This window comes from Cydia strobilella, chromosome Z, assembly GCF_947568885.1.
Source record: "Cydia strobilella chromosome Z, ilCydStro3.1, whole genome shotgun sequence".
In the NCBI taxonomy this organism is placed as follows: Eukaryota; Metazoa; Arthropoda; class Insecta; order Lepidoptera; family Tortricidae; genus Cydia; species Cydia strobilella.
Window position 1 is genome coordinate 56,437,143 of NC_086068.1, and position 27,602 is coordinate 56,464,744.

General features: G+C 38.4%; 1 protein-coding gene and 1 long non-coding RNA gene across 3 annotated transcripts in view; both read left to right on the top strand.

The window, feature by feature from the left end:
- LOC134755241 (uncharacterized) overlaps positions 1-27,602 on the top strand; it is a 153,178-nt gene that overhangs the window by 32,038 nt on the left and 93,538 nt on the right. The window lies entirely within an intron of this gene.
- LOC134755176 (uncharacterized) overlaps positions 1-27,602 on the top strand; it is a 117,619-nt gene that overhangs the window by 1,182 nt on the left and 88,835 nt on the right. For both annotated transcript variants that reach the window (XM_063691682.1, XM_063691683.1), the window contains exon 2: positions 15,905-16,083. In XM_063691682.1, the coding sequence (XP_063547752.1) occupies positions 15,905-16,083 (179 nt within the window). The remainder of the gene's footprint in view (positions 1-15,904; positions 16,084-27,602) is intronic.

Genomic DNA, 27,602 nt, shown 5'->3' on the forward strand with positions numbered 1-27,602 from the left:
ACAAAATGGTCCCGACAATTGATAAGCGTACAAATTGTCGGGACCATTTTGTTATTTAGTTAATAAAAAACGTGTAATCTATAAAAATAAACAAGTTATTGTTATGAAGTTTGACATCTATAATAATTCAATGTTTTTAAGAATAATAATAACTGCATCAATAAATTGCTCTGATATTTAAATTAAGGTAATATTTAAAACTTGACAATTTAAAAGTGCTTGTTGCTAGGCCTATTTGAATAAAGAATATTTTGACTTTGACTTTGACTTCATACTATACATACTCGTACAATGGCACCGGCGTGCGTGCGCCCGCTCCGTGCGTTCCTTCCCCCCCCCCCTGCATAGAAGTTTGTATGTAAAGGTGCTAATTCGTCATTTGTCAAGTATGCGTTCTCACTGCCAAGTTTGTACAGTCGAGTTCATAAATATGTATACATTTCTTCACCTTAATTCATTGCAATAAGGGAAAAAAATGTATACATATTTATGAACTCGACTGTACTAAGTGAGCGTGGTCAGAATTTATTTGCCGCCAACTTTTACAACATTGATGACATTTTAAATTAACTGTTCCTTAGTGTATTGACATTTCAATTATTTATATATTTGTTTTGTTTTACATAGGGTCATTGCGCTAGTTTTCGAGTTTAGTCCATCTCTAGTTTTCGTCCACTTGACGAAAATTGAATATAAACCTATATTGCTGCACAAATTTGGACTTATTGCAATAAAAGAATAAATTTTGCAAGTAGCAAATTAAAAATGAAATATATTATTTGCTAATCCGTCAAGTGGACGAAAACAAAAGCATGGACGGAAACTATATAGCGCAATGAATATAGGTAATATATAGGTTATATCCTATATAGGTACTAAGGTTTTAAGTTAGGCTAGTTAACGTCCAGCTCTAGTCTTCGTCCACTTCGTATTTGAATATAAACCTTCCGAACTGCACAAATTTGGACTTATTGCAGGCCCTAATTCTAAACAATAGATCTATCGATGTTAATAAATATATTTCGCAATTAGCGATAGAAAATAATAGTACATTACTACAGAGGTCGGGAAGGAAGGGGTTGCCGGCCGAATAGCATATACGGCCAAACGTAGTGAGGCCGGATAGTTATGAGGCCGGCAACCCGTTTTCACGCCGATGTATGTATAGGTAGACCGTGATTACCTTTTGTATTATTTGTGAGCTCCCGATATTTCGACGCAGTTACATGCATCATGTTCACGGGTGCATGGTCACGAAATATCGGGAGCTCACAAATAATACAAAAGGTAATCACGGTCTATATCCCGGTCAATATAAGTCTAGTGAAACTAACCGTGAATCATTCAAAACTTCTTATTCACTGACAAGATTTGCTTGAGAAAACCATCTCGTGTGATGCGGAAGAGTCCTGGATTTTCCCCAGGCTACCATGAGCAAAATGGCAGAATGTCATAAACTATAATAGAAATTTAAAAAAAAGCCACTTCCCGGCCTAGGCCTGCAACTTTGTATGAAATTTCATTACAGACCGCTCGTCTAGCCGCGCCTGAAACGGGATACTTCCCAGCCTAATATAAAGAACGTAATATCAATATTACATAGCATGTTTGAGAAAAATATATTAGTTGTTAAGTGGACGAAAACTATAAATAATGAAACTATGAAGAATGTTAGGCATGAATGTTGATGGACGGAGAGCGAATGGTAGACCCAAAAACCGATGGATGGATTGCGTGAAAGAGGATATGAGAAAGAAAGAAGTGAGTGCTGAGGTGACGAAAGATAGAGGAGAATGGAAGAGAAAAACATGTTGCGCCGACGCCACATAACGTTTGATAAGGGCAGGAAGAAGAAGTGGACGAAAACTAGAACTGGACGGAAACTAGCGCAATCACATTAACATTTCAACCTAATAGCATGCAAATACCTACCTACACCTACCTATCTATTTAAACCAAAGATAGATATAACTCCGTAATAGATGGATACAGTCTAAGGAAAAAACGTGCCTCGAAAATTAAGAAAATTTGATTCTCGTTCAGAGGGCGCTACTAGCTTTGGCCTACTGTCGTATAGATGGCGTTGACGGTTTCGTTTGTTATTTAACAATTTTAACGCATATCAGTGAAAGAACATGGGTCAAAATCATAAAAATAATTAATGCAAATAAAAAAAATCATTTATCCATATTTAAATACATTTTATCGTGTTTTTATAAATATTTATTTTTAGTTTTAAAGTGTGTCGACAGATGGCAGTGGATTTACTGGGGTTACAAAATGTACTATGACAGTACCGCTCTAGTATAAGTTACTCTATGATTTAAACTTACCTACATAGGATAGTTGTTGAACTTTAGCAATTTCAGGATAAAATTACCAAAAAAAATATTATGATATGTTTAAAGCGTGTAAATCCAAACGTACTTAAATCATTATTAATCATCATGCCCATCTATGGTCGGCCTTCAAAAGTGCGTTTTAAGTAGCAAATGTAGCAATTACTTTAAATTAGTTTGTTTACAACCATAGCCAATAATCATCAAATTAATTTTATGCCTCTATGGCATTGAATCTTATCCTCTATACAGGGTGACTGGTTATTCGACCCTATTCCTTGTAAGGGATTATTCTATACATAGACATAGTATATACAAGTAGTTATAGACGCGCCACCGAGCGATCGGGGGTAAGAGAAAGAATATTCATATAAAATTTGGGCAGCATAGGATTTTTTCTCATTCACTCTTATAAATTTCGGTATTTCGCCATCGCCTCCTACCTATGATGCCAGATGCCACCCGGTCGGTGATAAGGACAAAACATGGCACTATTTTCTCTTTCCTGTAATAGGAATCACAATAAGACTTATCTTTCTCTGCCAAAGAGTGTCAGGCCCTTGATTCTATAGCTCACACTTTACTGACGAAACGCTCCTAACAAAATGGCAATACATTGTGACGTCACCATTTCATAGAAGCCGTTTCGATGTATGGAAAACAAGGAAATTGCGATTTTGTCGGTGAAATGTTGCGTTACACCCTGTATATGTAGTTGCAATACAAATTTTTTTTACACGTAAGGAATTGAATGGTACCATTTTTTTTCCTTTTTGGATGTAAATTTAAAAAAGGACTTAAATTTGGAAACAGGTATTTTTTACTATTCCGATATATTTATATAGATTATTAAGTTTCAAATTTATTGTGATGAATTACTCTTTTTCTGTCTATTTAACTAGATTTTGATATAAAAATCAACATGTGTCAACAACCCTATTGGCAAATTAGTTTAGCACTATATACATATCAATAAAAAAGGCAAATAAATGATATTATCATTCTGCAATGAAGTTTGATACAGTGACGCAAGCCAAAACTATATTTGCTTATCGCACCTTCTTCGGGACTTCACATATTTTCTTATTAATTCTCGTTAATGTTTAATATATCTTGGTTTTCCTTGATCATAACAACAATTAGGTGTAACGAATGATAGGGTTTTATTAACTACACGTTATTATTTTTCAGAATTACTGCTTTTATTGGAAAAATAATTACTTAGGTCGTGTACGTTTATTATATTACGTACTCTGCCATTTGATACAACCGTGATATAACCAGCCAGGTGCAAGCGTTTTTCTTATTTTAGTTTTTAATCTCATTTGACCAGTTTTGCAAATGAGTTGAATGCTGGCTGGAAACGAAACCAGTTATTAAAAAAAACATTCGGCCCGTTCTCGCAGTTTACCCAATTTGATGAGAGATGGCGCTCCTTCCTCGATGCGCTTTTATGGAACACGCCAACGATGTGTAGTTGTAGATTCCACAAGTAATTCGACCAAATTCGTAAGTTATTATTGATAAAATATACATCGTTTATTAATTTTTGGATAACGATTAACCTGTGGTATGATCGTTATAAAAGATATGACGCAAGCGTTTTTTAAGAATCCGCTGTTTACAAACGGCGTCGTCAATTTACAAACGTTTTCACATCATGTTTGTAAAATGACGACGCCGTTTGTAAAATGCCGAAGGCGAATGATAAAAAGTCGGCGTTTTGTAAAATACCTAATGACATTAACGGCACCGTTTGTAATTTGCCGCGGCATTTTGGTCGAATTAGTTCTTTAATTTACCACGCGTGCCGCTGCACATCAAAACCGAAAAACGCTGGGGTGTCCATCAAATCTGGAGTTCGTCAGTTTCTTTTCAAAAAACATTAACTTCACATTTAACAACAACGAACGGCAGATTTATAAAATTTGCCTGCGACAGATATATAATCGAAACCCAAGATTTAAATGTCATTTATTGTAAATGTATGCCCAATGTATAAGGACTTATTATTAATATTCTACACGAACGTAAAAATTACACAATTACATTAAAAATGTATGTAACAAAAGCTATGCTAAATAAAACTATGTATTTACCCAATTGCCACATTCCGGCTGTCACATGGTCCAAAAGAGTAAAAAAAACCGGCCAAGTGCGAGTCGGACTCGCGCACGGAGGGTACCGTACCATTACGCAAAAATAACGGCAAAAAAATCACTTTGTTGTATGGGAGCCCCACTTAAATATTTATTTTATTCTGTTTTTAGTATTTGTTGTTATAGCGGTAACAGAAATACATCATCTGTAAAAATTTCAACTGTCTAGCTATCACGATTCATGAGATACAGCCTGGTGACAGACAGACAGACAGCGGAGTCTTGGTAATAGGGTTTTTACCCATTGGGTACGGAACCCTAAAAATACTAGTGGCTTTGTCACATTTTATATTTTGTTTAATTTTTTTTATCGTACATTGTGATAAGATAATCAATTAAGTATATAAAAACCGGCCAAGTGCGAGTCGGACTCGTCCACCGAGGGTTCCGTACTTTTTTAGTATTTGTTGTTATAGCGGCAACAGAAATACATCATCTGTGAAAATTTCAACTGTCTAGCTATCACGGTTCATGAGATACAGCCTGGTGACAGACGGACAGACAGACGGAAAGCGGAGTCTTAGTAATAAGGTCCCGTTTTTACCCTTTGGTGACGAAACCCTAAACATACTAGTGGCATCGCGTTTTATATTTTGTGTTTAATTTTTTTTATCGTGCAAAAAAATAAACCCCCATTCATTCAGGTAAACATGTAGTTGATGTAATTAAACACACATCCAATTCAAAAGCCTTACTACGTATTAATCTAGTTTTTATTAAGACTTGGACGAGTTTTTACAACACGAGCTTGGACAACAATTATACATAGTTGTTAATAGCTTAATTGTTTGTTTTTATAGAACTCATTGTATGTGCAGTGTTCACATAGACATAATTAAAGAAAATTGGCTATAACTAGACCACAGATTAATAAGTAGTTACTACGTAACGTAGACGGTTGAAATTTTCAGAGATGATGTATTTCTGTTGCCGCTATACCTATAAACAAAATACTAAAAACAGAATAAAATAAATTGTATTTAAGTGGGGCTCCCATACCACGGACAACAAAAAGACGTATTAATCGGTCAAAGACCACAGAGCAACATAGACCGACGTGCATGTGCATAAAGTTTAATTTCAGTTTTGACACTTCGGTGACGTGGCCACAGAATAACTAATAGTACTACCGTAAAGAAAATTCACTCCTTCACAAAAGTCACATTTAGGTATAAAACTATACCTATACTCGCCGCCTGCAAGCAAAATGGAAACTAACCGCGCACGAACCGTGAATCTTCTTTGCGCGCCGCAGTTTTATGACCGAGCTGCGAGTGTCGGCACGGGGTTGTCACGCCACAAGTTTTTGTACCTATACCTACCTACTGATTTATTATTTTTAAGATAAATATGTAGGAATTACAAACGTTGATTCTGTAAACATAATTTTATCCGGAGATAGTATGTCTGATTCTCACGGAAGTAGGTATGCCACAGTACTTATTCCTTTGAAAATAATATATGTCGGTCAATATAGTTTGACACGGCGTCGAAAAGGTTTAGGGCGGTTGACATTTTTCCAGCCATAGCACCATCGCCCACACCCCACACTGTTAACTGAGAGTTCGATAACCTTATTATAAAAGGCATAAGCACAGATTAATAAATAGTTACTAATAAGGTGGCATAAGATCCAGCGATGGACAGTTAAGAATATTGCTGTTTGTATAATACTTAGGCCAGGATTACACTTGTAAGTTTTACTTACGTAAGTAGGGACACAGCTATACTACTACAGAATGAGATATAAATATCGTTATCTCATTCCAGCAAATAGCTTACGTAAGTAAAACTTACAAGTGTAATCCTGGCCTTACGATTTATCGACTTCTTACGCTCCAATATAATTTTCAACTATGAATTATTTATGAAATAAAACTATGAAAACGGATTATATCGGGTGACACCCGTTGACCACGAACGCTGTAAAGGGTTCGAAACGTCGGGATGTATTATAATTCAATATACGCGATATAATCCGTTTTCATAGTTTTATTTCATGAGTAACTATCGCGGTAACCGAAGACAATATTATGAAGAAGTCCTAAAGCGCCGCAAATATGCTGGTCTCTCAAACAACCACATGTTTGCGGCGTTTGCGGTAGAAACCCTAGGGCCGTGGAGCTGCGACGCTCTTAACCTTTTTCACGAATTAAAAAAAAAACTACTGGAGACCTCGGGTGACCCTAGGGCTGGCTCATTCCTTGGGCAAAGAATAGGCATAGCCATCCAGCGGGGTAATGTAGCCAGCCTCATGGGCACCCTTCCGCAGGAGACAGACTTGGGGGACCTTTCATAGGTGGGTATTTATCTATATTACTTTAATTTTTAAGTAGTTTTATTTGAATATTAGTTTAGTTTTAATTCGTACTGATATAAATCAAATATAAAATATTAAAATTTATTAATAATAAAATACGTTATGTACAGACATTGTTATGGCAGGTGTCCGGACCTCTCAGCAATAGCCCAATCTTTTGACCAGCTAAACTTCAATCCATAAACCGGTATACTGCTCACTTTTTCTACAATAGTCCCAATGCCTGCTGCGACCGGTTCATGGGTGTCTATTGTTGCGCCTGAGAACGGGTTCCAGCAGGCATTCTACATGACATTAAAGCTCTCCAAGGGGCCTCTACGTGTTGGATCTATATCCCCACGCAAGCCTATCAAAAGACCGGGATTTATAGGCCTGTGAAATCCAGAAGGAAATACGTTAAAATGTTTTTAATTATGACGTATGAAATAACACTTGCATTTCGTGTGCTATCAAAATCGTTGCAAACTTTTCTTGGTTTAACTAGCTCTTTCTAATACATATAGAAATCTGATTAAACGCAAGCAACTCTTCGCACTTCCGTCTCACACTTGCTTTTTAGGGTTCCGTACCCAAAGGATAAAAACGGGAGCCTGTCCGTCTGTCTGTCACCAGGCTGTGTCTCATGAACCGTGATAGCTAGACAGTTGAAATTTTCACAGATGATGTATTTCTGTTGCCGCTATAACAACAAATACTAAAAACAGAATAATATAAATATTTATAAATGGGGCTCCCATACAACAAACGTGATTTTTTTGCTGTTTTTTTCCGTAATGGTACGGAACCCTTCGTGCGTGAGTCCGACTCGCACTTGGCCGGTTTTTTTAATGCCTTCTCTTTTTGTGACTAGAAAAACTTGGCACGCTGCGCTGTGAGCGCGAAACGGTCAGAATTCGGCGTAGTGTCTGCCAAATGTCTAGTTCAGACAATGTATTATTAGGCACTTATCGGGTAGATTCAGTCAAATAACAGACCGTAGCGTTAGCGAAGGTCTCCGTTTTGACTCGCGCTTTGGGTTCATCCATTAATTACGTCACACGAATTTCTAGGTTTTTTGACCCCTCACCCCTCCTTGGCACACTTGGTCACATTACCACATGTGACGTCACATTTTTTCAATGAAATCGGTAAATATAATTAAGTATTGTTAATATTTTATCAATTTTTTTTTGACAAAACAAATATTAGTAAGTTTGTAACCCAAAACAGATTATGAAAGAAAATTAAACGATTATCGTTCCAAAAACTTGTTATTTAACTGTACAGCGAATAAAATACTTTAAATAAGTTAATGTGACGTCACAAAGTTTGTGACTCCTTCCTCCCCCTTGTCACAACATGTCACGTTTTCTTGAGTAAGTAGTTAGTATTAAGTAGTGAATGTAGTGATAGTAACTCCATCTAGTTGTAAGTAGTAGTAATCTATGACCATAGCTAACTTTAAAGTCAGTTCCCGTGAGACTGTTCTCAGCACAGTTAGTTACAAAGAAAACCTTTCACACGCCGACAGCCTTGTGCCCTTGACGTTAGGTTCAATTTCGTGTAGCTTGCGTGCAAGGTCGGTTGGGTAGGTAACCGTTTGACGACATACATTGGAAAGAAACAGATACCTCAAAGAAACAGGATAGGACAATGAGGTTGGTTTCCATTTGTGGTTATTATCGGATGGGGCTAGGGTTGCTATATTTAAGAATTAAATGTCCTGATAAAATTCCTGACATCACCTTAAAAATCCTGCCATTTCTTGTAACAGAGATTTGGCGTAGGTTGATCGACGCCCCGGCGGCGCGATGCGCGCTGCGGTGGGTCATCCTTAAAATCCTGTCACTTGCCAAATTCGACCGCAATCCGGACAGGGTCAAAAATCCTGACATTTCCGGACAAATCCTGACGTATGGCAACCCTAGTTGGGGCAGCCTTTGATTTTTGCCTTTTATTTTGAGCCTTTTTTTTTAAATATTAATCCTTGCAACACATATTCGTATCGAACAAAAAATCTAAACCTACCTATCTCAGGGCCTACCGCGAAAAGCTAAAATCATATCGTTATCTGCCTGCACAATTGCACATAGGCATACTGCTAGGCAGATAAAGAAATTTAAAATTTCTTTTTCGCGGTAGAGCCTCAGAACTGCACTAATAAATTTTTCTACAACAACGATCAATCTATGTGTACCTAAATGTACGTATATTGCCGTGTTAGTACCAAACAGTGTGCGTTGAGAAATAGTAGTTTATGTGACTGCTACATAATGAAATACAACCGCCGCGGACACTCGTGCCTGAGGATGGATTCCCAAAGAATCCGAAACATGTCGCCAAAAGCGACTAAAAATAATAGTGAGTAAAAACCGTACTGATAAATATTTTGAAATATGTCTCACGATAGTTTAAGTGCGAATAATGAAATGCATTAAAATACGAGTGTGGGTTTATGAAACAAATGAAATGAGTTTCATAAAAGGATCACACGAGTATTTTAATGCCTAATTATGTACAGTTACATATACTGCTTTATCTACATCCATATCATAAGCTTCAACAAAGCAAACTAATTTTATATTTACAAACCTACTAAACGTCAAATAGCGGCAAATGAAAATATTTTTCACGCATGGCACGCATCCGTAGTTTTTTTATTCAGATTTTTTTTTTTATTTCATGACCATGGATACAAGTCCTTCAGTCGCATTCATAAAAAATTACACAAAAACCCATAAAAATACACATAGCCATTACAATATGAGATAAACTAGGACACAGAAGAATAACAAATTATCAATTACAAAAACACTTATGACAAACTAGGGCTGCCAAATCGTTTGATATCAAAAAACGCGAGATTTGTCAAATTTGTTTGCAACTGACACTTAATTTCGAATAAAACGTGATCTCGATTGTTATTAGAATAGAGGCCAAATCAAAATTCTTTGTTTCTCAGAGATGTTCTAAGTGTGAATGTAATTAAAATATCGGTTATCATGTTATCAATAACGTAAAGTAAAAATTACGATTCAATCACAGATGAAGGTTTGATAATATAGGCCATTAGCTTATCGCTTCTGAACATATTATAGGGTAGTTATGATATGGAAGTAGATAAAACATATTAAATAATTACCAACTGTCTATTCAACATTGCATTTCAATTTCACGTGCCTAACATTCGTAATTCCGTATTTTTTCCGCAAATTCTAATAAACTAATACGTTCGGCCATTTGTTACTCTGTGGCAATGACACTGACATTCAGCCATCGCAAGGTCGGTTTTTTGTCGATGATGTCGTTGCGACTGTGGGCGTTGCTAGTGTTAGGTATAGTCACATTCAGTTACGCAAAAAATAGGGTATTTAATGTATTCAAAATATATTATTTTTCTCAAAAACGTTGCCGGTTAAAAATTAGGTCGCGAAGTGCGTAGTTTATGGTCAGTCAAAAATTAAAAAGTCTCGATTTCGGGACTGCAATGTTGCATACAAATTCCATTATTTGTCGAGTTCCAAACTTTTTAAAAGTTTAAGTGGCCATATCAAATGAAGGCATAGGTCCATTAAACAGCCAAACAGATGATCAGTACTTATTATTATAATATTGGTACTGCGACTATTTAGCTGTCTCAAATAGGTTGGCGTATTTTCGGCAGAAAAATACACTTAGTTTTTCAATAATAAAAAAAAGGCGGCAAAGCAAATCTTATCAATTGTTTGTAATTTTTTCTGTGAAAATATATACGTAAGAACGTTGCTTCTGTAAAATATTTCTATTATATTTGTATTTATTGCGCCATTTTTGAGAAAAGCACTATATATGACTCGGCTGGAAGGCTACTTGCTGGCTTTGGATTCAATTAAACGGACTCCCAAGGTCGTCCGTTTAAAACGAATCTTCAGCCAGCAAGTAGCTACTTCCGAGCCTCGACAATAATGTACTATTACACTATGCATGAAATAAAGCACCAGAAGATTAATAGAGAAACGTAGACAGCAGTTATTTTTAGACATAATTTCTATTTTAAAACCCGTATCACTACATAGTATAAAACGAAGTCGCTTCCTGCTGTCTGGATGGATGTCTGTCCCTATGTATGCTTAGATCTTTAAAACTACGCATGGGATTTTGATGCGATTTTTTTAAATAGATAGAGTGATTCAAGAGGAAGGTTTATATGTATAATACAGGGGACGAGACATCTCGTATCGGGGCGGGGCGGTAATACTAAGTATTTTGTGGTGGTACGTAAAATCCATCGCACGCGTCCGCGCCAGTTAGCGTTGCTCATGCAATTTTTCGTCGACCCGCTCACCCGCTCCGGCCAACCGCCCCAGCTAGCGGACGAACTCCCAAACGCGGAAAAACAAGTCGTTTGTGGACTTTTCCACGCAGACTTTGGATGAAATCCACTAGAATGTTGTTTACGAATTAACTGTTGGTTTTATTTACGGTGTCAAAACAAAATTAGCTTTCTATAGCATTCTCAGAAAAAATAAACACTTTGGGTGAAGGCGTTTTCGCATTGTCTGTTCCGATATCGGATGACCCTTGGAGAAAGATTAGCTGCTAGAGAGTGCCTTATAGCATCAAGGCCTATTAATTTCGCGTTAACGCTTTTTATACATTTATTAAATTAATATTATAAATACAAAAAGGCTCTTTATAGGGTTCCGTACGCAAAGGGTAAAAACGGAACCCTATTACTAAGACCCCGCTGTCCGTCTGTCCGTCTGTCTGTCTGTCACCAGGCTGTATCTCATGAACCGTGATAGCTAGACAGTTGAAATTTTCACAGATGATGTATTTCTGTTGCCGCTATAACAACAAATACTTAAAAGTACGGAACCCTCGGTGCGCGAGTCCGACTTGCACTTGGCCGGTTTTTCATTTTACCCTTTTTGGTCGTCGCTATATCGATAGCCGTACCACGAGTTGACACTTGACTTTTACGTTAGCGAATCGCAGTTTATCTCGCTCGCACTGATGTATTGTCGCGAGTTGTGATAGAGAGGGAATGCGATCGAGTTCACGCAGACGCTAACGTAAATGTCAAACGCCAACTCGTGGTAGCCGTGTATATCGGACAATGTAAAAACGCTCTGACTGAACACATTCGAGCTGATGAACTGAACAACTTCAGGCGTGGCTTACTCCGCGATTTCGTTGCGTCGCTACAAGTACATGCGGCCCACACCAATTTTGGTGTCTAAGCCATAGTAGTTGCCGCGCACCGCTACGGAACGGACGCCTGCTCGCGCTTGCGCCACCTAGCGGTCATATCTGTCGTACTAGACGTTTTGTTAGAGAGTGAACCTTACGTACCTAGTACTATTATTGATAACGTTACGAATAATCATAATTTATTAGTTCCGAGTTTTCAAGAAAACTTTTAAACAAATATACGCAGTGAGTAAATAAAACCGTTTAAAAAATAAAACATAATAATACATTTTCGAACCGATGAACTGAATAACGTTAAGAATAGTCGCCAACGTACTCATTAGCAGCAAGTAATTAGACAGACGTATCTGCCAGATGCTTATAGTCCGCCTTTCGCGCCAATTCTATAAATAATGCTTGTTGATAAACAGATTTTGTGGACGTTCACGGTCACGCGCAGTGAAAGCACTTTAAATGACAGAAAACACATTTAACGTCTAACGCAGCGTACTACGTAGGCGAACAACACGCGAACGCGAAGCGAAGCGATGCGGCGCGGGGTTAATCAGTCCTTTGATATAGTCTGCATCTTCTTAATAGATTTTTACGCCTAAGACGGTAATCTGTTACACAAAAGCCATTGTTCCTTTTGTTAGAGCGGTCGGCCATTGTGTGTCATTGAGTCTGAGCGCGTGCCATTGTCAGACACAATGGTACACAATGCCCGACCGCTCCCTCAAAACGAACAATGGCTTTTGTTTAACAGATTACCGTCTTAGGCGTAAAAATCATTTGAGAACATGCAGACTATACCTATAGAAGTGTCCTACGTGGGCGATCTCGTTGCGAACGCGAACGCCGCGGGCCCGCCGCGCCGCGCCGCTTCGCTTCGTGTTCGCGAGTTGTTCGCTTACGTAAGACGCAGCGCAGTAAGTGCATGCGCTTCGTAAAAATATGAACGTTTAAAATTAAAAAAAAAAAGCGGTGCAATGACAACATGTTGTAGAATGACAACGTATTTCTGGTTGGTCATGAGGATTTTCTGTTTTTCCACACTTTTATTTAGCTTCACTGCGTATACAGGGTGGAATAAATACATGGACCCTGGAGGGAAAGTGCCTTAAAACCATAAGTTTGCCCATTTTACTTAAAGGAAACATTCTTTTATTTACCCTAGTCCCTAGCCCACGGTTTAAACGTACTCATGTTAATACAAAATATTAATAAAAACCGGACAAGTGCGAGTCGGACTCGCCCACCGAGGGTTCCGTACTTTTTAGTATTTATTGTTATAGCTGTAACAGAAATACATTATCTGTGAAAATTTCAACTGTCTAGCTATCACGGTTCATGAGTTACAGCCTTGTGACAGACAGACAGACTTAGTAATAGGGTCCCGTTTTTACCCTTCGGGTACGGAACCCTTAAGATGAGTTATAGGTGAAAAACCAGGGTGATGTAATCTAAAATGGTATAGCCTCGTGCCGACCACTAATACCACTATACAAAATTCTAGCGAAGGAAGTTTGAATCTAGTTGTATTTTAAATTGGGTTGTATTTCATTTGATTGAAAATTTTATGAGACAAATGAAATGCTACTTAGTTTTTTTTTTATGAAGGTTGACGGGCCGCACGAGAATAGAATACAACTCAATGGTGTAGCTCAAGGCGCAGCATTTTACGATGCAACCATCATATGTCAAAGATCTTCTCTTCTTTCTCGCGTTATCCCGACATTTTGCCACGACTCATGAGCCTGGGGTCCGGTGGCAACTAATCCCAAGAATTGGCGTAGGCACTAGTTTTTACGAAAGCGACTGCCACCTGACCTTCCAACCCAGACGGGAAACTAGGCTTTATTGGGATTAGTCCAGTTTCCTCCAAATGTTTTTCTTCACCGAAAAGCTACTGGTAAATTTCAAATGATATTTCGAACATAAGTTCCGAAAAACACATTGGTAAATACGAGCCGGGGTTTGAACCCGCGATTGAAGTGGATACATATTCGAAGAGACACTCCTCATATCGGGCAAACTCGGCTTCGTTCGTCCGCTCAGCATTGCTCCTAGCAATTATTAGGGTTGGCACAACTTGACGTCCCTTTGCGTGTGCGATCACAGATAAGATAGGGAGCGGGGGGGCGAAAGGGATAGTACTATACATAAGAAAGGGATAGCATGATTCGTCCCTGAATCGCGGTTTTATCTATCAATCCGGAGATTGAAAGTCGCGCGCTCTTACCGCTAGGCCACCAGCGCTTGGTTTATGTCGAAGATAAAACCGTAAATTATGTAAATAATACTGCCGTAGAGCAAAGGTCACTTCCTAAAAACCCGAAGTTTGACAGCGATTCAGGGACGAATCATGCTATCCCTTCCCTATCTTATCTGTGATCGCACACGCAAAGGGACGTCAAGTTGTGCCAACCCTAATAATTGCTAGGAGCAATGCTGAGCGGACGAACGAAGCCGAGTTTGCCCGAAATGAGGAGTGTCTCTTCGAATATGTATCCACTTCAATAATATCAAATAGTAACACAAACATACACCAAATTCGTGTCCGCCCGAGCGTTAAACGAGTTTTTATTTAGTTCTTGCTATATATAATTAGCGACTCCGTAATGTATGTGATCGGTGCTCATGCAAAACATTACTACGATGAAATCATGACACCATATAAAATAAACATTCAAGCAAGTAAAAACAGACGATTTTAGTTTCCGTCACTTCTGTCAACTCGATACACGTTTACTTTACCTATGTTGATATCATCATCATAACTCTTAAGAGCCTGGCTATTGTCGGATGAGTAATCGCCACTCCGTTCTTCTTTCCGCCACTGTTTTGAGCTCCTGAATCCTGATACGTCACTACGTTGATTTTCTCTTTTTCTTTTTTTTCTTTTTCTCTTATGTTAATAGATAAACTAATTTCACCTTTAGTAAGGCTTTCAAACGGACGAATATTATGTTTGAGACAAAAAAAAAAGCAAAACTTACGTTAATCCCACAAAAGTTGTTCAAGATAACATACAAACAAAATCCCAGAAATATATCTAAGTTGATTCAGATTTTAGATTGAAAACTGGCTATACCATGTAAAACCATAACGTATATGTAGTTATTTTTTACGAATGGTTGGTTTGTAGGTAACTTACAAGTAAAACCGCAAAAATACGTATAAAAATATATAAAAGCAATTACGTTTCAGCAGTAATTGTTATAATTATGGAGGTTTGATCCCACTTAAATTGTTGAAGTATAAAAATTGGAATCCCAAAAATATCTCTTTGTTGATTTAGATTAAACAGGCTATATATAAAAGCATTAACGTTTCTCCAATATGGCCGAACCCTTAAACGGTGCGTAATCACTAAGCACACAGTTTATGCAATGCTAAAAATAGCCCCGCTTAACTGGCTTGGAATGCTGCAATGGTTTTTGTAGGACCAAGATGACCGCTGGCCTCAATGCGTCCTATACGAGAGTTTGTTCACCTTCTGATTGCGGCTAGCGACCGACGTATGCTAAAACACGCATACTTACTACTTTCGGTATATTTGATAAGTGAAATACAAGGTTACTTAGTTGATAATAAAGTAGTGGCCCATTCGAATTCCCTGAGGAACTCCGAATGAAAAATATAATTTTTCGACGGACAACACTTTTAAGCAGGTCGGTTTTGCAAATATGGTTCGTAAATTTCGAAAACCACGCATGTAGCTTGACAAATTGACATACTTACACTTCCTAACGTTCCTGTTCACAAGATCAAACGGCTTTCTAATATCAGTGTACGAGTATTGTGACTCGGTAACGCTACTTGTATATGTGGGTTTCCATAAGGACCCTTTAGGCATGCAACGCCACATATGTTCCACAAGAAACGCACCCGTTAATCGTAACACCCAATTAAATCAAGTCTTAAACTTGCAGGCTTCAGCTCAAGCCTCCTGTGCGGGGGCACGAATGAGCTGAGTCTCGGCAACGGGGCCGGCGCGGGCGCCGCCATTGCGCTGGCGCTGGTGCGGCCGCCGGCGGCGCGCGGGCCTTGCTCGCTACGGCTGCTCGCGCCCGACGCGGCTGCGTTTACTGCGAGGCTTATTGATGTTAAGGTAAGATTACTGCTAAAAGCTTTCCAAAATGCGGGATGCACCACGCACAATTTACAAATTGATTAATGAAGGTAACTCGACTATGTTTCCTTACCAATAAATTAACGTTATAAGGGCCCTGTTATATTTTAAGAGGTTTTACAATATTATTAACCACTCGACTTGCCAAGAACAGGATGTATCAATACTGATACTGTAATGTCGGTATATTTATGAATTCATACTAATATTACACACTAAATATCAATGCTAACTCTGACTCTGATTTCAATAAAAGGTGCGTCTTCAACAAACATTCAATATGCACAGTTCAATAAGTTAGGTTTTCTATAAATGCTTAAATGTGTTTATAGGTAAAACATGCTAAGGGGGTATTTAGTATACAATGTAGATAAATTTGCTTTGCACCTCAACAAAGAAATCGACAATTGATATTCAAGCCAAGCACGACAAGCATGACGCCTCTATTGCAGAAAAATACAGTATTTATTACGGCTCGAATTATGTGAACTTAAAAAACATGCCTGTTGTTGTAGCGAAAAGTGGACAGCCTTGTGCATCGATAATAGGGTCGGACGGGGACAATTGAAACACGTTATGAATATGATTGAAACAAGTAAAATTGAAAATTACAATACCTATGCATCTGACGCAATACTCAGGCTATCCCGTCAGTCATTCTTAAATCCTGGACCAATAGCGCTCGAGCGCGCGAGCAACGCAGCATTCTTGAGGAGTTCAAAAATTACGCGGTATAAAGTGAAGGACCTGTGCTCGCATACTTATGCTCTGTGAAAAAGTGAGTGACAATCATTTCAGGGTATGAAACACAATTATGTATTTCTACAAAAATTCCTTATCGTCATATCTTGTTGTTGCATTAAAACACGTTTGATTAAGCTATATGTATAAGGTAATCACAACAAAGAAGTCATATTGTCTTGCAAAAAAATTTTGCGTCCCTTTCTTTGATCAAGATCTTCAGACTCAGATAAATTGTAAAATGTTTGTAATTAGTTTTTGATCTCATTGAATACCGTGATAGTTATTTAAAAAAGATTACAAATAACAAATTATCTTTTATTTTGCCGAATACATTAAGGTGTTTCAAACGTCCCCACACATTGTTTCAATTAACACACCTCAATCAATCAAACTATCCAATCAATTGAACCACTCTTTAATACCCTATAATTACGTAACCATGGGCGATAGGCTTTTCAAACACATTTTATTTAAAAACTCAATAAATAACCTTTAACATTACAGGCATATACCCTTTTAACTGTAAAAATAAAATAGTTACAGGCGGTTAAACATAAAGTGTTTCAAACGTCCCCGTCCTACCCTACAACGTCAGTTGCATCCGTAGTGCAGACGATTTCACCGGTGCATGCATTTGCGTTCGCCTGTAAGGTCGGTGGTGCATACAATGTGTACTTGTATGTATGGAACAAACTAGCTTAACCCTTTACAAGGCACACTTAGATATTATACGCCAAAAATTACCGTATAACATCATTTTTGTATTTTCTTATGGAGAATTTTTAGGACTATAAAGAGGCGATGAGGATTTAATCGTGTATTTTTATACAGGGAGGCAAAAAAATAAGTGCATTCCCGTTGCCAGGGAGGTTTTATGATTATACTGAGAAACTTTTACTATGGGACCAACCACGAAATCGTGAATTTTTTTTTTACCCTCCCATAGAAAATGGACCAGCCAAAATGTATGAAACAGCCAAATTTTTTTGGACCCTTAAAGGGTTCATTTACTCGTTAACAAGCGTTTATAATTTTATAACAAGCGAAAAATATATCATCAAACTACAATTACCGACACCATATCGCACTTCCAAAACCCTTGCTCAAAGTGTCAAGTATATTTAATAGGAAAACTTATCATTGTCCACGACATCTATAATAGCAGATGATTGTTGCAGCATCGGGTTAAATCGGTTATCAAGGTTCTCTAACCAGTCCTTGTCATATAGGAAAAGTAGAGGTCCTATAATGTCCCTGTGGAACTCCCAACGGATTAGAGTTAAGCATTTGAGTAAGTCGTAATCAGCAAATTTTCGTTTGCTACCGGGCTTACTGGCGAAGTCATTGCGAGTGCGATAATTATAATTTAATAAAATAACGATACCTAACTAAGTATCGTTATAACTATAACTAATTCTGCAAAGCGATTTTTTTTAATATGCGTAATATCTGTATGCACTGTCTGCCATGCGAGTATTCTTCTCCGTTTTGTTGTAACTACATCGGCAACTACTTACAAACTTTCTAGGCAAGAAGTTTTTGTCTGCTATACGAGTACTCACGTACACAGGCAGCACCGCAAGCAATCAGCAACCAGTACAAATGGCCTCTTTTATGCAGGAAAGTCACCTATGCTGGCTTAAAATTATGTTTAACGGGTCAATCATTGTAGGTGGCCGACATTAGTAAGGTTTAGGTACAGTCGCTATCAGATATATCGGAGCGACCGAGGTTGTCAAAAATATCTGAACACGCACATTAACGGCTTTACAATAAATAAATAAAATAATAAAGGCTTTTTGAAGCCTTTATTACTTCAGTTCATTATTACATGTCATGCAATATTTTGTTATGATTAATTTACTTTTATTAATACATTAATTGCATAAAATCGCATGCCTTTAAAATATTTATGTAGTGTTCTTAAATTATTATTATTCATAATTTATTATTTCCATCCAAATTCGTTTAATTATTACTATTATTCCATTCCATATTACATGGTAGATCAACCCGCTATCATTATACCTGTCTTCATGAAGTTTCATATAAGTGGGTTTCATGTGCACAGGGGTCCTTCTCTGATGGAAACCCACACGTATTTATTGGAATCTGTAGGCTTTCCGTAAATGGTATAGTATTGGCAAACCAAACTGATGACCGGAGTCATATAACTATCTCTTTTACTCTAGCTACGACTACGACCTTGATAAGTGCGATCGAGGAGTTTCAGAAGGTCGTCAGTTCGTATCGGTATATCCGATACGAATTGACGACCTTCTAAAACTCCTGTTGGGATGTTGTATCGGACAAAGACAAAGTACTCAGAATTTTCCAGGCGTCATTATGGCCAAAATTAAACGAGCATTAGACACTAACGATTTAAACAATTAGATACGTTCGCATGTGATTGTTATTATGATGAAACGTTTAAATTGCAATGCGATTGTCATTTGTCTGGTTTGTCTACTTTGTAATGTAATGACCTAATGAGGTATGTACTACCATAGAGTAACTTATACTAGAGCGGTACTGTCATAGTAAATTTTTTAACCACAGTAAATTCACTGCCATCTATCGACACACTTTAAAACTAAAAATGAAGATTTATAAAAATACGATAAAATGTATTTAAATATGGATAAATGTTTTTTTTTTATTTGCTTAATTATTTTTATGATTTTTGACCCATGTTCTTTCACTTATATGCGTTAAAATTGTTAAATAACAAACGAAACCGTCAACGCCATCTATACGACAGTAGGCCAAAGCTAATAGCGCCCTCTAAACGAGAATCAAATTTTCTTGATTTTCGAGGCACGTTTTTTTCTTAGACTGTATCCATCTATTACGGAGTTATATCTATCTTTGGTACTACTGTTACGGAAATTATTTCGTATTAGTGAAACTAGTATAGAAACATGCGTAATAATTTAGTATAGTTTGCAAAACTTTTTAAAATTTTCTCATTTACCACCCAAAAGTGGCCCCTAATGTTTCAAATTTATTTGTAGACGTTACATGTCCGTCTTTGGGTCACAGACTTACATACATGTGCCTAATTTTAACTTAATTGGTCCAGTAGTTTCTGAGCAGAGGCTGTGACAGACGGACAGGCAGACACACGAGTGATCCTATGGGTTCCGTTTTTTCCTTTTTAAGGTACGGAACCCTAAAAAACCGGACAACTGCGAGTCGGACTCGCCCACCGAGGGTTCCGTACTTTTTAGTATGTGTTGTTGTTGGGCAACAGAAATACATCATCTGTGAAAATTTCAACTGTCTAGCTATCACGGTTCATGACAGACAGACGGACAGCGGATTCTTAGTAATAGGATCCCGTTTTTACCCTTTGACTACGGTACCCTAACAATAGCTGCTGTAAATTAGTGGTATTACTTTATCGAAAGTTACGCAAATCTCAAAAATTCGTAAACTACAATAGGGAATATTACGCGAAACTCTGCGTAGGTGGCGCCAGCACCACAATCTGAGGGTCTATCGCGAAATTAGCGAAACAAGAAAATCGAAATTTCGTTATCTAACATCTCTGTCACTCTTGCATATTAGAGCGATAATGAGGCAAATAGTAAAATTTCAGATTCGCGTTTCCCGGTAGCTCCTCTGTAACCAAACCGCCTTGGTGCATCAATGTCATATTTTATTATCTCTGAAAACTTGTCAAAAACCTGTTAAAGGTACAGTATGTATAAGTTACTCTATGGTTTACTAAAAAGGCTAGTGCTGCACTCTGGTGGCAGAACATTGCAGTGATATCCCCTATTGCACGCAGTAAAAAGTCGGAATGGATGCGCCTACGCAAAACTATTTCCTCTGTCAGATCATTGCTCTCTTACATAAAATTACGTGACAAACCGTCACAAGACATTTTCCTCGTTTATAAATAGAAACGAAATTAAATTTAGATATAACTATTAACTATCTTAATGTCACGTGCACCCAGGAAAACCACAAAATTGTTATACAAAGCACATCTTGACGATGATGACCGTTAAAGGAAGATTTAAATAACTTAGTGTGTATTCCATTCATTATAAGGACGGCAGTTCTCTGAATGATTGTTAGAATAAAAGAGAGCATGTTCTTAAAAACTCGTTGGAGATAAGACCTTTTTAGTCTCGTCAAGGAAACAGTTAAATCACGTTGAAAAACACGAGATTGACGCGTGATCTAATTAGCTGTTCACGTTTGTGATTTCTTTTAAGATGAACTTTTATTGGCGACTGCCCTTTTCTTATCGCAAGCGTTGCTTTGGATTTACTATTTCTTTAACCATCCTATAAAGTGGGCGAAGGCTAGACTAGACTTCCAATCTTACCGATTAACTGCACCATCCGTCCATTTGCTGAGAAATGCGTCCAGGTCGTCCCGCCACCATCTCCTCTTAGGCCGACCATGCTGGCGTTTACATTGCGGCACCCACTCGGCCCACTCCGTGGATAGTTTAGCCCACCTCTGTGGGTGCATACGTCGTACATGGCCTGCCCTGTCCCAGTTTAGCTTGGCGGTTTTAACCCCAACAACGAAGAGGCCTGTTTTGGTGCGCAACGTAGTGTTTCGGATCCGGTCAATCCTTTTCACCCCAAGCATGTTGCGCAACTTGCGCTCCATGGCTCTTTGGCAAACCTTCAGTTTGTTCTTTTGTAACTTGGTAAGGGATTTCCTATATATACTATATAAATATGTGATTTGTGGCGATAAATCAGGTGGTCTAAAGGATGGATGATAAAGTCCACGATTTACCGTCACTATTACTACGATAAATTGTAAAACCACCCATTCAGTTCCTTATTTCACACACTTAACTCGTTACCTGCTACTGTGGCTACAGCATAAACAGCATAACCTAGGTACCCTTTCCTGTGCCCAACTCCAAACTTTTAGCTAGGCTAGGTTCTAGTAGTAAGTTGAGGTTTCTAAAAAACCCTGACACACCAAGCTCCCCGCGCAATCCTGACAAGGAACCCATAATCCTGGCAATATGTCTGGGGACTTGACCACGGGCTCCACGGGCTTTTCGTAAGCGCTTTATAATACTCTAGCGACCCGCCCCGGTTACCCTTAACAAAATAGGTGAAAATCGCATGAAAATCCCATCAGTAGTTTTTGAGTTTATCGCGTACTACATACACATAGACAGACGCGGGGGGGGGGGACTTTGTTTCTAAATAGCACTCCTATGGAAATTGCAATAAGATTCCAAATGAACAAATGGAAAAATAATTTGCGGTTTCTTGTGTGGACTGCCTTTTTACGGTTACTGAGTGCCGGCGAGTCGAACGCCATAGAGTCTAAAATGTCGTTTTCATAATATATATAACAAGTGACGTGTCACGTATGTAAAATGCGAATTAACATGCAACTATGTAAGCGAAGCCTTTAGAAATAAACACAATTATGAATTAATTGTTCTCCTTATGGGGAAAACATGTCTGGGATTACTCATGACAGCAATGTTAAGTAAATAAAACAAGTAAATTATTATCACTTAAAAAAACTATATCAAAACGATTAAAAGTAGGGATGTAACGATACCGATACCGATATAGATATATATATATATATATATTTTATACTACGTCGGTGGCAAACAAGCATACGGCCCGCCTGATGTTAAGCAGTCTCCGTAGCCTCCCTCGAGCTCTGGCAACCTTACTCACCGGCAGGAACACAACACTATTAGTAGGGTCTAGTGTTATTTGGCTGCGGTTTTCTGTAAGGTGGAGGTACTTCCCCAGTTGGGCTCTGCTCTAGACCTGGAATGACATCCGCTGTCCTGTGCCCTACCACACAAAGCGAGATGTCATTTACAGTGCCCATACCTCTCTTTTGGACGTAGTTTAAGGACATACCCGGGTCCAATAGGTCCGATATAATCGGCATCGCTATTTAATTTCAGCCGATATCACAGTTTGAAAAGCGCGCAGAACGAACGACGATGCTAATAATTTGAATAAACTTTTACAGTACATATGGTGCTACTTCCTTGCACTAGTGCGTAAAAGAGCACTTATAGTGCATAATAATATGTCGAATGTTTAAAGGGCCATATGTACTGTAAAACGTTTTACGATACACGTCAGAATAGGTAATTCGCAACTCGTGTCGATTTAAAACACTCCCTGCGGTCGTGTTTTAATTTATCGCCACTCGTTTCGAATTTCCTCTTTTCCGCACCTGTATCGTAAATAACTATGTTTCCTTAACAATAATATACCTAAAGTGAACTATAAAGATTATGCGAATGAAAAAACTTCGTCACGAACAAATAACACAGCTTGTGGTGTGGATGGATATAATAAATAGGCCTTTGTCATCTGTGTCAGATGTTTCAAGCAGCATCGCGGTTACGAGTGTTACGACACTTGCGTTCGTGGCTGTAAAGCCCTATACGAGAGAGGATCCCTCGGCCACACACGCATATGGATATAGAAACAACAAAACAAATAAAAAAATATCGTTTATTGCTCTTCCTACAGATGATGAATAAAAAGGCAAATTCTCAATACATGTACTTACAAATACTGTTATTATTTTTATTTTCCGACATACTTTTATTTATAGTGAGATCTATCTAAGTATCTAAAATAATCGTAGGCAACCCTAGCGTTGTGCCGCTGTGTGCGGTGCGGGGAGCGGTGCGTCGAAGGTCACTCCATTGTATTTTAATGTAGGTTACAATACGGTAGGTATTTGCGTTTTATTTGAGAGATAAGTATCTGTTCGTAAGAACTATTATATAATATGTGATCGAGCGTGAAACAGTAATTATGTTACTACGACACTGTTTACATAAATCTATATAAATCGGCATTGTGTGGACAGATTTATGAACGTATTGTTCGGCCAATAATTACATAGCTAATAATTGTTTTGTTAATCACTTTTACACGTAAGAGGAAATAACAATAATATTACTTAACAATACTTTATTTTCCTTGATCATCTCATATTATTTTCATACTAAAATAGTTTCGGAAAGGGGACCTCTTATACAAACGTAGACCTCATTTTCCTTTTTGGATATGATAATTATATAAAACTATTTGACGTGTATTGGCCATAGCTATGCCCCCTCGTTTGCCTTTTTTCGATTTTTGATTATTATATAAGTTAGGAGCGAAAAGCGAATTCCATACGAATTTTTAAATGCTAATCACGCTTATATATAATAATCAAAATTAAAAAAAAAAACGGCCAAGTGCGAGTCGGACTCGCGCACGAAGGGTTCCGTACCATTACGAAAAAAAAAACAGCAAAAAAATCACGTTTGTTGTATGGGAGCCCCATTTAAATATTTATATTATTCTGTTTTAGTATTTGTTGTTATAGCGGCAACAGAAATACATCATCTGTGAAAATTTCAACTGTCTAGCTATCACGGTTCATGAGATACAGCCTGGTGACAGACAGACAGACAGACAGACGGAGGGACAGACGAACAGCGGAGTCTTAGTAATAGGGTCCCGTTTTTACCCTTTGGGTACGGAACCCTAAAAATGAAATGAAGCTAGAAACAAAGATAGCTTGGTCAATGCACATCGTCGTGAAACGTCCAGAGGAGAATGGGGACTATATATATATGAAAATGGGATTTCGGGAGCGGTCGTCCACTTTCGTTTTAAGGGGCAATGTTACCCTCGGGCCAAAAAAACTGCGACCAGTATAATATACGAGCTTTTAAACAAAAAACACTAAAGATATTATTTATAATCAATACGTCTTACATAGTTATATTATCTGAAAGCCATGACATCATAAAGCGATCCATAATGAAATTTTCTTGTTTCTTGTTTCATTCACAATGTAAGTTTCATTAAGCTTATCATCACGTTTAGGTATTTTACAGCAATACTTTAAGTTACGAGAACTGCCAAGACGTCATAACGTATAGGTTACGTTGTTCAGCCGAATGCGTTATTGTAAACCTTAATGTAAAGGTAACAAGGTCGAACAACGGTCATCTGTATCGATGTTAGTGAAGTGAGTCAGATGATCTTTGGTCCTTCAGTATTGCGTAAGAAAACGTCATAACCGCAACACTGCGCTTCAAATCACGTGGAATTGACGTCAGGCAATATAAGGATTTATCAAAAAAAAAAACGATACAATAAATTACATTTAATATGAAAGTCATGTGACGAGAAAGGTATTAAGAATGAATGTGGAGGGAGGTACGGGGAGAGGAAAACCGAGGAAAAGGTGGATGGACTGTGTGAAAAATGATGTGAAACTAACGCAAGTGAATGATGAGATGACGGGTGACAGAGAGGTATGGAAGAAAAAGACGTGCTGCGCCGACCCCAAGTCATCATCATCATCATATCAGCCCTTTATCGCCCACTGCTGAGCATAGGCCTCTCTTCCAGTACGCCACTTGTCCCGGTCCTGAGCTAATCTCATCCAGAAGTGACCCGCAATCTTCCGGATGTCGTCCACCCAACGAGCCGATGGACGCCAGGGGCTTCTTTCATTCGAAAGCGGCCACCATTCCGTTAACATTTTAGTCCACCTGCCATCACTCTGCCTAGCAACATGTCCCGCCCAACTCCATTTTAGTTTGGTAATGGCGAAACCAACTTCTTGCACCTTGGTGCGTCGACGGATCTCGACATTCCTTACTCGATCTTGAAGCTTGATACCGAGCATGGCGCGCTCCATGGCTCTCTGTGCTACGCGGATTTTATGCACAGCCTCCTTAGTGAGCGTCCATGTCTCGGCACCGTATGTCATGGTGGGCAGGACACATTGGTTGAAGACCGAGAGCAAGTGAATGGGACAAAGGCAAGCGAATGATGAAAGGGTAAACTCCCAGGTACATTTTTGACTTACTGTACTGTCCATATGACACTTATCGGACACATATTATCCTCTCCATAAATATACACCGTCCGCAGCTTTGAATCCAACCCAATACACAACGATAACGCAGCGTACTACGTAGGCGAACAACACGCGAACGCGTAGCGGCGCGGCACGGCGCGTGGTGAATCAATCCTTTGATACCTATAGAAGTGTCCTACGTGGGCGATCTCGTTGCGAACGCGAACGCCGTGGACGGCGTGAACCCGCCACGCCGTCGTCCAAAATTTACGTTACGTACTTACCTAATAAATAAATAAAAGTAGTGTAGCAAGATAAACTGAAAAATTGCGCCAAAGATTTTAGTTCGAATTCATACACAATTTATCAGAAGGGCACAAAATGAGCTTCTAAATTATCTATATTATAAATTTTCAAGGCTATTCCGCAGTATTAGGGGCATTCCACAAAAAGTTATACTTTGTCGGGGACGTGATGCATCTGCAGAAATCTGTATCATATTCATATGCGGTTGAATTTAAAGCTATAAATAAGTTATCAAACGTCATCATGCCAAATATCGGCTTCCTAGCTTTATCAGAGCCCCTGGTGTAAATTTCATTCGATAGCGTGACGAGCGTTCGCGTTATGTCTATTTTTGTATGGGGTATTGAATAGCGCGCCAAGCGGGACGTTAGGGAAACTCAAAATCCCATACAAAATGACTCAACGCAAACGACGTCACGGCACGCTTTCAAATGAAATTTAGACTGTACCCCTAGTACAGAAGTAAAATGGCGTCACGTACCCGACACTTTTTTGGAATGCCCCATTAGCCTCCTAAAGGGTGTAATAACTGTGTCGTTTGTAATGTATTTTGTTTTGTACAAACTTTTCCAGAAACATCTGTAAATAAGAAAAACCCTCGTTTATACGGGACAGCTCATAAAATGCTCCATAAAAGCCTTCACGCACGCGTCTAAAATTGGCCGCGCAGGCTTCGCAAGCGCAGATCAGAACCCGCCATGCGGGTTTCCGTCTTAAAATAGCTTGGCCGTTAACGGTTTTGAGGGCTGTGCGTTTTCGCCGAAACCTTCATTCGGTTTCGGTATTTTTTTTACTGAGTGATTTTGTTGTCTGACCATAGTCTGGTAAGTATGTAGCTAATACTGAACAACTTTTAACTATGGAGCTAATCCCGAAAGAGCGAAAAAAAACTACTGTGTCATAGAAAACATTGACATGTTAATCTCCAAGATATACGAGACAGCAGATTATTGAAGTAAAACTTCTTTAGGCGCAACTAAAGGGTAACTCAGGTTTTTTTTCTGACCGAAGTAACGCTCAGTAGTGATACACGCATTGTACACGCACAATAGGACACACGTCAAAGTGCCAACATAGCGACAAACGTCATCGTCAAAGAACTTATATTGACCGGGATATATACCGTGATTACCTTTTGTATTATTTATGAGCTCCCAATATTTTATAAATAATACAAAAGGTAATCACGGTCTATATCTTTTTTTTCGGCGGGTAGGCATACAAAGTAATACATGACACTTCTGTTTATAAAATAGAATTTATGTTATTTAAATAGTTAAAAAGTTATTTTTTGTTGAAATTATATACAATATTAGGATTAACATTGCATATTGTATGGGGAAATATTTTCCATGACAATAAGGTAAAATATCAGCACTGACCTGCCTGTCGACCTTTGCACCTTGGAACTGCACTGTCACTTGTCACTTTTTACAAACAAACACCAGAATCAGCTGATCATGGATGGGCTAAATGGCATCAGAGAGGCTCAGAAGGAGCTGGAGTCTACATTTTCAAAGCGGTTTATGGAGCTGGAGGCAGCACTGAAGACAGCGTCTCCGCTTACACATCCCACTATCGCTAGTCTGTCCAAAGAAGTGAGC